Raw genomic sequence first — 12901 nt, 5'->3', positions numbered from 1 at the left:
TTTTGTTTTTTTGAGAGAGAGAGCAAGGAATGAACCTGCAACCCAGGTTCAGTGCTCGGGCGAAGCTCTAACCACCGAGCCACACAGAAAGCAGTATTTTAAATAAAATGGATATATGTCCATGCGCATCCTCTTAGAAGTAAGTATTGCTTAGTGGAACGTGGATTTTGGTTTGTAGATATAAGCGGACGTGTGTACAGGGTCACGACTAAACCTTGCTTCTTCCTCTGTGTCCTCTCCCAAAAAACGGGGGTGGGGGGAGTCAAAAAGTTCAAGCTCCTGATTTCAGAGTTAGCCATCTCTTTCCAGGTGTTGGGGACAGGTCATCTCATTTCACGCTCTCTACAACTGAACATGGGAGGTGTTTTATTTCCCGCTTCCCATTGAGAGCCCAGGACGGTCTGCAGATTGTCCAAGGCTACCCACCTTGGACAGCTAGGGCTGTCCAAAACCAACCAACCAACCAACAAGGAAGTTATCCTCCATAAAATAGGAAAGCAAGAACCAGAACGTCGGAAAGATTAGTAACAAGAAAAGATGAGTGTCCCACCCAAATCAGGCATGTCAAGAAAGGAACGCGGGAGGTTTGCAGGGTAAGAAGTGCTCAGAGACGGGAAGTGTGTGTATGTAAGTGAGAAAGGCCTCGCCCTGGCCGGTTTGGCTCAGCGGTTAGAGCGTCGGCCTGCGGTCCGGAGAGACCCGGGTTCGTTCCCGCTAAGGGCACGTACTTCGGTTGCAGTTTGTCCCCGGCCCTGGTTGGTCGTGCGGGTGGCAGCCACTCGATGTGTCCCTTTCACATCCATGTTTCCCTCTCTCTCTTCCTCTCTCTCCCTCCCACTCTGTCTGTACAAAAAATGGAAAAATGTCCTCGGATGAGGATTAAAAATAAATAAATAAATAAAAATAAAATCACACCCTCACCAAATTAGCCTGACCACACAGCAGGCTAATTTAAAAAAAAAAAAAAAAAAAAAAAGAGAAAGGCCTCCATGTTGGCCAGATGCAAACGGAACGGAAATGAATGGATTCAGAGGAAACCGAGCAGGTAGCCCGGCCTTGGAAGAAGAGAGGCAAGATGAGGGCAACCAGGCTGCGTTAGTTTGAGCACAACCATTGGCTGCAGCCAAGCACGCAGCTGGGAAGCCCATCAACCGGAATTGTGTCCAGATCAAGGCGCACGCGCCATTTGCTGTTGCCATGCCAACGGACCCCGCTTAATGGTAATGATGGTTCGAGCGAAGCAGCTGCGTGCCAATCAAGCCGCAATTAGGGAAGGTCTACCAGGTCTGTCTTGGCTTACCTTTGGGGAAGGTGTGAGGAGGAGTTTAAGGGGTTGCTTGGGGACCAGGATGTGATGCCATGAAAGAAATGACATTAATGAGTTGCTTAAAAGATGAGCTGGCCCTGGCCGGTTTGGCTCAGCGGTTAGAGCGTCGGCCCGCGGACCAGAGTCCCAGGTTCGGTTCCCGCTAAGAGCCCATACCTGGGTTGCAGTTTGTCCCCGGCCCCGGTTGGGGTTGTGTGGGTGGCAACTACTCGATGTGTCTCTCTCACATCAATGTTTCTCTCTCTTCCTCCTTTTCTCCCTCCCGCTCTATCTGAAGATAAATGCAAAAATGTCCTCTGGTGAGGATCAAAAGAAATGAAATAAAATTTAAAAAAAAGCCAAAAGAAAATATAAATAAATAAAAGATGAGGTGGAGCATTGGAAAACAAAACAAAACAAAACTAGAACTTGCTTCAGATCCTGAGACTTTTTTCTAAATCCTCACCAGAGGACATTTTTGCACTTATCTTGAGATAGAGCGGGAGGGAGAAAAGGAGGAAGAGAGACAAACATTGATGTGAGAGAGACACATCGAGTAGTTGCCACCCGCACAACCCCAACCGGGGCCGGGGACAAACTGCAACCCAGGTATGTGCCCTTAGCGGGAACCGAAACCGGGACTCTCTGGTCTGCAGGCTGACGCTCTAACGGCTGAACCAAACCAGCCAGGGCAGATCCTGAGACTTTGATAGAAATCTGTTATATAGTAGCTAACATTTATTGAGCAATTACTACCGGTCAATCACTGTTTAAAAATCCTAAGAGGTGAATATTTTTTCAAATATGTTTTTATTGATTTTTTTTTTTTTAACAGAGAAAGGGAGAGAGAGAGAAACATCCATGTGAGAGAGAAGCATCAATCGGCTGCCTCCTGCATGCCCCCTACTGGGGGTTGAGCCCAGAACCCTGCATGTGCCCTGGTGGAGAATCTAACTGGCGATTTCTTAGTGTATGGGACGACTTTCAACCACTGAGCCACACCTGCCAGGCCTAAGAGGTGAGTACTAATAATGTGCCCATTTTACAGCCAAGGCAAGCAAGGCTTAGAGAAGGTCACTGTCCTCATATCCACAGTGCCTGAGCAGTAGTCCTGGGATTCGATCCTTATCCACTGATGGTGCTTCCCCCAGATCTGAGAGGTCCCGAGAAATGCCCCAGAGGAAGATACAGCACATGGGACAAAGGTTATTATTACTCAGTTAGCTGAGCTCAGCCGGGAGCGAGGGCTGTGGGGCCCCCGGAAGGGCCAGGCCTACCCAGGGCATCCTGCTGCTGCTCTGGATCCCTGGGGTCTCTTCGCATCCTGCAGGTGGGCACTTCCAGTCCTCTGGGGCTCGAGGGCAGGCGCCAGCAGAGTCCCGGTGCCAGTTCGCCACTCCAAAATGCCCAGCACGGCCAGGAAAATGAGGACCAGGCCACCCAGCCCCAGGCGGATGAGGTTGCCTTTGGTGTAGTCCAAGGGGCCTGAGCCTGCAGAGCCAGAGCAGCCAGCAGAACCGGCGGTCGTCATTTCCACCAGAGGTCTCTGCACCCCGCCGCTAGCCTCCAGAGTGAACTGGGGACCCAGCTCCCTCCAAGTTGAGGGGGGTTGATGAGAGGGGCACAAAGGCGGGAGACCTGGACTCCTGGGTCTGAGGGAGGAGGGGCTGGGGGCCCGGACTCCTGGGTCTGAGGGAGGAGGGGCTGGGGGCCCGGACTCCTGGGTCTGAGGGAGGAGGGCTGGGGGCCTGGACTCCTGGGTCTGAGGGAGGAGGGCGCTGGGGGCCCGGACCTCTGGGTCTGAGGGAGGAGGGCTGGGTGCCCGGACTCCTGGGTCTGAGGGAGGAGGGGCTGGGTGCCCGGACTCCTGGGTCTGAGGGAGGAGGGGCTGGGGGCCCGGACTCCTGGGTCTGAGGGAGGAGGGGCTGGGGGCCCGGACTCCTGGTGTCTGAGGGAGGAGGGGCTGGGGGCCCGGACCTCTGGGTCTGAGGGATGAGGGCTGGTGCCCGGACTCCTGTCTGAGGGGAGAGGGGCTGGACTCCTGGTCTGAGGGAGGAGGGGCTGGGGGTCTGGACTCCTGGGTTTGAGGGAGGAGGGGCTGGGGGCCTGGACTCCTGGGTTTGAGGGAGGAGGGGCTGGGGGTCTGGACTCCTGGTCTGAGGGAGAAGGAGCAGGCTGGCGTTGGGGCCCCCTTACCATCGGAGCTGATGACCAGCGGCTCGCTGCTCTGCGACAGCACGTAGGGGACTGTGGGCGTGTGGTAGTAGCAGGTGTAGGTGCTCCCAGGGCGTGCGCCGGACAGCTGGAAGTCGGCCCAGGGCTGCTGGGACTCGTGGTATTGTAGCGGCGTCTCCTGGCCCGCGCGGTACAGCACGAAGCTCATGTTGCCCATGGGGCCCGCGCAGCGCAGGCTCACGTTGCTGCCGGGCGCCACCACCGGGCCGGGCAGCACCACCAGCGTCGGCCTGGGCAGCTGGTCTGTGAGGTGGGAGGACGGAGACCGGGGTGGGTGCCCTGGGCCTCTGTTCTCTGTCTCCCTGGGAGCCCCCGGTCCCCTGTGCTGCGCCTCCAGCTCTGTCTGTTTTTATCTCCCCGCCTCCTGTTGCACCCTCCCTGGTGCTCAGAGGCAGGGTCCCCTGATTTTCTGTCCCTGCGTTTGTAGTCTCTCCCAGAGATTTCCAACCTCGGACCTTGTGTGGGGTGGGGGGCTGCCCTGAGCATTGTGGGCTGCTTGGCAGCATCTCTGGGGGTGGGGGAGGGGGTCAGGGCAGTGGGCACAAATGCCTAGGGTTGAGAATCATCCGTTTCTTTTTTTTCCCTTTGGCGCTTCTTCTTTGTGTTATTGTACAGCCTGTCTCTGTATGTCTCTCTGTCTCTGTCCCTCCTCCCTTCTTCCTCATCCCACTCCTGTGTCCCTCCTTCTCCCGTGGCCCCGGGACCTCACCTGTCACCAGCAGTTCCAAGGCATCGCTGGGGGGGGACCAGACAACCCGCGGCAACCTGAGCCTCTGGTACTTGCAGTGATAACTTCCGCCCTGGGCCTCAGTCACCTCCTGCAGGGAGAACTCCGCCTGCTGCGTGTACCTGTCCTTGTATTCGGAGGAGAGCTCTCCAGACTTGAAGAGTGCAAACCTCCTGGCAGGCAGGGGCGCCCAGCACGTCAAAGTCACATTGACCCCAGGGGTCACAACTGCAGCAGGCTGAGCCCCCAGTGATGGCTTGAGGTATGATTTTGGGGAGTCTGAATCAATAGGTGACCTGAACTTGGGGTATGAGGTTGAGGGGAATGAATCCATGGGTGGCCTGAATGAGGGGTTTGGGGGTGAGGGTCCTGGAAAAATGGGTGGCTCAAATGGCCAGAACTCGGGGTATGAGTTTGGGGGGGCTGAATCAATGGGTGGTCTGGGCTTGAATGGCCTGATCTCAGGGTATGGGGCTGGGGGGAATGAATCCATGGGTGGCCTGAATGTGGGGTTTGGGGGTGAGGGTCCTGGAAAAATGGGTGGCTCAAATGGCCAGAACTCGGGGTATGAGTTTGGGGGGACTGAATCAAAGGGTGGTCTGGATTCGAATGACCAGAACCCAGGGTATGGGGCTGGGGGGAATGAATCCATGGGTGGCCTGAATGTGGGGTTTGGGGTTGGGGGGGCTGGAAAAATGGGTGGCTTCAATGGCCAGAACTTGCGATATGCATCAGGGGGAAATGGATCAGTGGATAGTCTGCGCTTGAATGACCTCATCTCAGGGTGTGGGGCTGTGGGGACTGAACCCATGAGTTGCTTGAACATATGTCCTAAGGGCTTGGGTTGCCTGATTGTGGGGTGAAAGGCTGGGGGTACTAAATACATGGGCAGCCTGGGTCCTTGGGCTTCCTGGGTGCCTAAGGACAGGAAGAGGAAGCTGGGGTGAGCACAGAGTCACCTGGAACAATCACTGGCCCTTTCTGAGCCTCAGTTCCCTCCCTGCGACATAGGAAGGCACGGATCCCCAGTGGGATGGGCAAAACTAGCTGCAGCCCTGGCCAGTTTGGCTCAGTGGGTAGAGCGTCGGCCCCTAGACCAATGAGTCGCAGGTTCGATTCCAGGCAAGGGCACGTACTTCGGTTGCGGTTGGTCCCCAGCCCCGGTTGGGTCATGTGAAAGGCAACCAGTTGATGTGTCTTCTCTCCCTTCGATGTTCCTCCCTCTCTTTCTCTCTCTCGCCCTTCCTCCCACTCTACCTGATGACAAATAGAAAAATATTCTCAGGTGAGGATTAAAAAATAAATATTAATAAAAAACCAGAAAACTAACTGCAAATCACAGGAGCAAGGCATCCATTCCCAAACTCTCCTCTGCAGTTTTTAAACATCATGTCGAGTGGTTGGGTCCCAGAAATCTGTGGTTTTAAAATTGCTCTCCAGAATATTGGTAACATATCCAAATCATGTACATAGTTGCCAAACTTGCTATCTACTTAGGGGGAGGGGGCATATTGGATCTCTACCTCATGCCCTTTCCCAAAACAAATTCCCAATTAATTAAAGACCTGCATGCATTTTTATTTATTTTATTTTATTTTATTTATCCTCACCCGAGGACATTCTTCCATTTTTTGTTCAGATAGAGTGGGAGGGAGAGAGAGGAAGAGAGAGAGAGAGAGAGAAACATCGATGTGAAAGGGACACATCAAGTGGCTGCCACCCTCATGACCAACCAGGGCCGGGGACAACTGCAACTGAGGCACGTGCCCTTAGCGGGAACTGAACCCGGGTCTCTCTGGACTGCAGGCTGACACTCTAACCACTGAGCCAAACTGGCCAGGGCTAGACTTGCGTGCATTTTTAAAAATCTTTTTTGGTACATGCCCCTAACGGGAACCGAACCCAAGACTCTCTGGTCCACAGGCTGACGCTCAACCGCTGAGCCAAACTGGCCAGGGCCCTGCGTGCATTTTTAACAATAAAAATATCAGAGGAAAATATATTTGTCTTGGGGTAGAGAAGTCTGTCTTAAAATATAAATTGAAAAATTCAGAAGGGACGAGGTCAGTAAATTTGACCTCTTCAACATTTTCAAGCTATATCTGAGAAAATACGAGTAAGTGACAACATCGGCCGAAACAATGTACTCATAAATCACATAGATTAAGAGTGTAGAAAGAGTTTTGACTTCCGGTCAAGACGGCAGCGTAGGTAAATGCGGTATCACGTCCCCCCACAACATCAAAGGTACAACTAAACTACAGAACAATCATCATTCAAAACCGCCTGAAATCAAGCTGAATGGAAGTCCTACAACTATGGAATTAAAGCAGCAGCCACATCGAGACTGGTAGGAGGGCGGAGGCGGACAGGCTGGTCCACACGCGCTGGTCACACACACACACACACACACACACACACGTGTGGCGGATAAAAATCAGGAGGACACCTCGGCTGGGAAGGTCCTCCCCGAGGACTGAGGGGTCCCCATCCCACACCAGGCATCCAGCTCAGGATTCTGGTGCCAGGAAGAGAAGTCCCCATAGTTTCTGGCTGGAAAAACCAGCAGGAACTGAGGCTCAGGGAGGCTGAGGTGGCTGGAGCCCCAGGCAGCTCGAGGGGCGCCAGAGACATACAGGGAAGAACTGAGCCGTTCAGCACTGCAGTGAGGGCTGGAGGGGGGCTTTCTCCGGGACAGACGTGCTGTCAGAGGCCTTTGTTCCTTTGGTGAGCCCTTCACGGGGGCGGCAGACAGCCGCCATATCTGGGACTCCTGGCTCACACTGTTTGCCCCACCCTGCTGACTCCCTGAGGCCCCGCCCCACACAACTTTCAGGCCCACCCAAGCTCTTGCCAGTTGCTTAACAATAGGATTGGCCTGTCTTGGATCCTGCTTCAGGTTTTTCCTAAATTCTTTCAAACAACCACTATCTGGTCTCAGCGAGCCCCATACCTCCCGTTAAGTAATACACAGAAACAAACACAGGGAGGCAGCCAAAATGAGGAGACAAAGAAACAGGTCCCAAACGAAAGAACAGAACAAAACTCCAGGAAAAGAACTAAGCAAAATGGAGATAAGCAACCTAACAGATGCTGAGTTCAAAATACTGCTTATAAGGATGCTCAATGAACTTAGCGAGAACCTCAGTGAACTTAGTGAGGGCCTCAAGAGCATAAAAAAGGACCAGTCAGAAATGAAGGATGCACAGTCAGAAATGAAGGAGGCACTAACTGAAATAAAGAATAATTTACAGGGATTCAATAGCAGAGTAGGTAAAGCCAAGAAGCAAACCATCAATTTGGAATATAAGGAAGCAAAAAACACCCAATCAGAACAGCAAAAAGAAAAAGGAATCCAAAAAAATGAGGATAGTGTAAGGAGCCTCTGGGACAACTTCAAGCATGCCAACATTCGCATTTTGGGGGTGCCAGAAGGATAGGGAGAACAAGAAGTCAAAAACCTATTTGAAACAATAATGGCAGAAAACTTTCCTAACTTAGTGAAGGAAACAGACATACAAGTCCAGGAAGCACAGAGAGTCCCAAACAAGATGAACCCCAAGAGGCACACACCAAGACACATCATCATCAAAATGCAAAAGGTTCAAGACAAAGAGAGATTCTTTTTTTTTAAATTTTTTTTATCCTCACCCAAGGATATTTTTCCATTTTTTTTTTTTTTGTACAGATAGAGTGGGAGGGAGAGAGAGGAAGGGAGAGAGAGTGAGAAACATCGACGTGAAGGGACACATCGAGTGGCTGCCACCCGCACGACCAACCAGGTCCGGAGACAAACTGCAACCGAAGTACGTGCCCTTAGCGGGAACCGAACCTGGGTCTCTCCGGACCACAGGCCGACGCTCTAACCGCTGAGCCAAACTGGCCAGGGCAAAGAGAGATTCTTAAAAGCAGCAAGAGAAAAGCATTTCATTACCTACAAGGGAGTTCCCATAAGACTGTCAGCTGATTTCTCAAAAGAAACTTTGCAGGCCAGAAGGCAGTGGCAAGAAATATTCAGAGTGATGAAAAGCAAGAACCTACAACCAAGATTACTCTATCCTGCAAAGCTGTCATTTAGACTTGATGGCCATATAGAGTTTCCCAGACAAGAAAAAGTTAAAGGAGTTCATCACCACCAAACTGTTATTATATGAAATGTTGAAGGGTCTTTTTGAAGAAAAAGATAAAATATATGAACAAACAAAATGGCAATGAATACATATCTATTGGCAATGGAATCTACAAGCAAAATAAGGAAGCAGAATAGAAATGGACTCATAGATACAGAGAACATTTTGTTGGTTGCCAGATGGGAGGGGGGGGTTGGGGGAATGGGTGAAAAAGGTGAAGGGATTAAGAACAACAAATTGGCCCTGGCCAGTTTGGCTCAGCGGTTAGAGAGTTGGCCTGCGGTCCAGAGAGACTCGGGTTCGGTTCCCGCTATGGGCACGTACCTCGGTTGCAGTTTGTCCCTGGCCCTGGTTGGTCGTGTGGGTGGCAGCCACTCGATGTGTCCCTTTCACGTCAATGTTTCTCTCTCTCTCTCTCCCTCCCACTCTATCTGAATAGAAAAATATCCTTGGGTGAGGATTTAAAAAAAAAAAAAAGAAGAAGGACAAATTGGTTGCTAGACTGACAAACTTCAAAGAGAAGGGGGTTGGGGGTTGGGAAGAAATAAACCAAAGAACTTATATGCATAACCAATGGACACAGACAACAGTGTAGGAAAAGGCGGGGGGTGGGAGTGGGAAGGAAGGGGTGAATGGGGGAAAAATGAGGAACATCTGTAATACATTCAACAATAAAGATAAAAAAATTAAAAATTAAAAAAGAAAAAATTGAGTGTAGAAAGAAATCCAAGGGCCAACCCAGATGAAAGCTGGGTAAGACATATGACTAGGTAATTCATAGAACAGGAAGTGCAATTGACCAAAACACACTTGGTGGTGGGGGGAAGCACTGTTCAACCTTAGTCATGATCATTAAAAAAAATTAAAACAGGCCCTGGCCCAGTAGCACAGTTGGTTAGAGCATCATCCCCATACACCAAGGTTGTGGGTTCAATCCCTGGTCAGGAAACATACAAGAATCAACCAATGGCCTGGCGGGCATGGCTCAATGGTTGAGCATTAACCCATGCACCAAGAGGTCGCCAGTTCAATTCCCAGTCAGGGCACATGCCCAGGCTGTGGGCCTGATCCCTGAAGGAGGGAGGGGGGTATGCAGGAGGCAACTAATTGATGTTCTCTCTCATCGATGTTTCCATCTCTCCAAAACCAATAAAGAAAAAAAAAATTTAGAAAAAAAAAAAGAATCAACCAATGAATGCATAAGTGGAACAACAAATCAATGCCTCTCTTCCCCTCCTCCCCTGCCTCTCTCCCTTCTCTCTCTCTATCTGGAAATCAATTAAAACATTTAAAAAACAATAAGGCATTTTTTTACTATCAGGTTGTCAAAATTAAAACAATGGTTAACATTCTGTTTCAGTGAAGATGTAGTGCACAGGCACTTAGGTGCATCTGAGTGTACCTTCTGAGAAGGCATTTTGTCAGTTTCTGTCAAGATACACAAAGGGCCCTGGCCAGTTTGGCTCAGTGATTGTAGCCTTGGCCTGCAGACCAGAGAGTCCCAGGTTCGGTTCCCACTAGGGGCACGTACCAAAAAACAAACAAACAAGCAAACAAGATACACAAAGGGCGTACCAATAATTCCACAGCTGCACCTAGGGGAATGAATATACATGTACACAAAAAGCTCATTCAGAAGCATTCCCTATAGCACTGGTGGTGAGGGGGTGGGTTGGAAACAACCTAAATATACAAGAGGCCAAATAAATTAGAATCCAGCCATACAATGGCAAATACTAGGACCTAGACAGCAGTTTATTTATTTATTTTTTTATCCTCACCCGAGGACATTTTTCGATATTTTGTTCAGATAGAGTGGGAGGGAGAGAGAAAGAGAGAGAAACATCGACGTGAAAGCGACACATCGAGTGGTTGCCACCCACATGACCCAACCAGGGCCGGGGACAAACTGCAACCAAGGTACGTGCCCTTAGAGGGAACCGAACCCGGGTCTCTCCGGACCGCAGGCCGACGCTCTAACCGCTGAGCCAAACCGGCCAGGGCTAGACAGCAGTTTAAAGGTAAAAAAAAAAGGTAGCCCTGACTGGTTTGGCTCAGTGCTTAGAGTGTCAGCCCGCAGACCAATGAGTCACAGATTAGATTCTGGTCAAGGTTCATCCTCAGCCCTGGTCAGGTTGTGGAGGAGGCAACCAATGTGTCTCTATAACGTTGATGTTTCTCTCTCTCTGTGTGTCTCCCTCCCACTCCATCTACGATAAATGGAAAAATGTCCTCGGGTGAGGATTAAAAACAGTAATAATAATAAAGGGGAAAAAAGGTAGAGCTAGCTAAATGATTTGGAAATAGCTCCAAGAAAGATTGTAAAGTGGTAAATGTAAGATGCAGAATGGTGTGAGTCACGAAATATCAACTTTGCCTTGGCAAGAAAACCAAGAAGTATATAACTACATATATGTGTTTGAATGCTTGGAAAATTTTTGTCAGGGTTCAGAGATTATTTAAGGAAGATGAGGAAGGAGAAGAGAGAGGCTGTTATATGTCCTTCAGTAATGACTGAATTTTTAAAACCATGAAGATATATTAGCTTTATCATTTAAACATAGTAATTTAAAATAAATTGATAGCTTACGTATTAATGGTTTTCCAGGTAGTTCTTATTTGAAGTTGGAGTGTAGTGGGCGGGGGGTGGGGATGGGAGGGAAGGTTTGAGAAAAAGAAGAGGTATCACTATCAGAAAATCTGGAAAGAGACCCAGGGCTATTTCACTGTGGGGGGACTCTACTTTCTAAATAAGGGAATAATGCCCTGGCTGGTTTGGCTCAGCGGTTAGAGCATCGGCCTACGGTCCAGAGAGACCCGGGTTCGGTTCCCACTAAGGGCATGTACCTCGGTTGCAGTTTGTCCCCGGCCCTGGTTGGGTTGTGCGGGTGGCAACCACTCGATGTGTCCCTTTCACATCGATGTTTCTCTCTCTCTCCCTCCCACTCTATCTAAACAAAAAATGGGAAAATGAGGGAATAATTAGCCCTGGCCAGTTTCACTCAGAGGTTAGAGCGTCGGCCCACGGACCAGAGAGTTCTGGGTTTGGTTCTCGCTAAAGGCACGTACTTTGGTTGCAGTTCGGCCCCGGCCCTGGCTGGTGTCGTGTGGGTGGCAACCAGTCGATGTGTCTCTCTCACATCAATGTTTCTCTCTCTCTCTCTTCCTCCCTCTCTCCCTCCCGCTCTATCTGAAGATAAATGCAAAAATGTCCTCGGGTGAGGATAATAAATGAATAAATAAATAAATAAATAAGGGAATAATTAGTGTTGCCAGAAATCCTATCTCTTGAGCCCTGTGCTATGCCAAATTCTGAGCCAAGGGTTTGGCACATGTAATTTTATTAAATCCTCACAATAGCCCATTTCACAGAGAAGGAAACTGAGTCTTAGCACGCAGTGGTTTGTTCCAGTTCATAAATGAACAAGGCCATGAAAGTGGGGTTCTAGCTTAGGTCTCTTTAGCTCCAAAATTTATGGTCTTCGCTAATCACCTTTACTGGTCACTAAAGGAAGTGAGAAGGAAAGAAAGAAAGGAGGAGGAGGGAGGGAAATAAGGAAATCTGGGGTGAGGGTGGGCACCCAGAGTAAAATCGGAATAATTGGAAATGGGATGTTACTCCCTGTCCCCAGGACATACAGGGGAATGGATGGGGGATGTACTCACCATCTGAAGTGACATCTGTGTGACACAGGGGCCCTGTGGAAGGTTGAGGGGACTTGCTAAAGCCTATGCTGCTCCCAGACCCATGACCATTGGTGACCAGGAATCTAAGTCCCCAGACCCTCTTTCCTCTAGAAAACAGGAATCTTGGCCACACTTCCTCCTTTCCCAGTAGCCATACATCCAGACTTCCAATCCCCACCTCCTTAAGAAGCCAGAAGTCTGCACCCAGGACCCTCTTGCCTCTGTACCCAAGAGTTCAGACCCTTGGACTCCACCTTTCGCAGAAGACAGTCATCTGAGCCCACAGTTTCTCCTTCCTGGGGTTCAGGAGTCTGGGCCTCAGCTCCCCACCCCTTCTCATGGACCCAAGTGTCCTGGCTTCTATCTCCCCACTCACATCAGAATCTGGGACTTTATACTCCCTGTCCCCTGGAGTTCAGGTCTCTAGCCCTCTCCTGCCTCAAAAGCCAGATGACTCTGCCCCCAACTTCCTCTTCTTCCAGGAACCCAAGGATTCGGGGGCTCCTGTGTCCTCCTGCTTTAGGACCCAGGGGTCTGGGCCCCAGTCCTGTCCCGTTATGCTGGTTTGAGTTCCAAACCCTTAGCTGACGCTGCCTGATCACCCTGCATCTGCCCTCAGGGAGACCTAGTGGTCCAGTCCCTTGCTTCTACCCCCCTCTCTAGGTGTCTGAGTCCCCAGATCCTGTCTCTCTGTACCCAAACCCAGCCAGGGACCAAGAGAGAGGGTATGGGGTAGCTCACAGAGGGTCAGCAGCTGGAGGATCAGCATCAGGGCCATGGTGGACAGGTCTGGCAGGAGTCGAAGCAGAAGCCAGG

At 50.4% G+C, this 12901-nt stretch overlaps 1 protein-coding gene across 1 annotated transcript; it reads right to left on the bottom strand.

The window, feature by feature from the left end:
• Window positions 1-2152: 2152 nt before the first annotated feature.
• Window positions 2153-12863, bottom strand: OSCAR (osteoclast associated Ig-like receptor). The gene is made up of 5 exons (XM_036274982.1): window positions 12827-12863; window positions 12065-12097; window positions 4251-4547; window positions 3503-3784; window positions 2153-2797 (listed from the first exon to the last, which is right to left on the bottom strand). Exons 1-5 carry the CDS (start codon window positions 12861-12863, stop codon window positions 2580-2582), a joined length of 867 nt encoding a protein of 288 aa, XP_036130875.1. The 3' UTR covers window positions 2153-2579.
• Window positions 12864-12901: the final 38 nt, after the last annotated feature.

This window comes from Molossus molossus, unplaced genomic scaffold, assembly GCF_014108415.1.
Source record: "Molossus molossus isolate mMolMol1 unplaced genomic scaffold, mMolMol1.p scaffold_m16_p_21, whole genome shotgun sequence".
NCBI lineage: Eukaryota > Metazoa > Chordata > Mammalia > Chiroptera > Molossidae > Molossus > Molossus molossus.
Note: the sequence above shows the minus strand (reverse complement) of the source record. Positions and strands in the feature narration are given on the sequence as shown.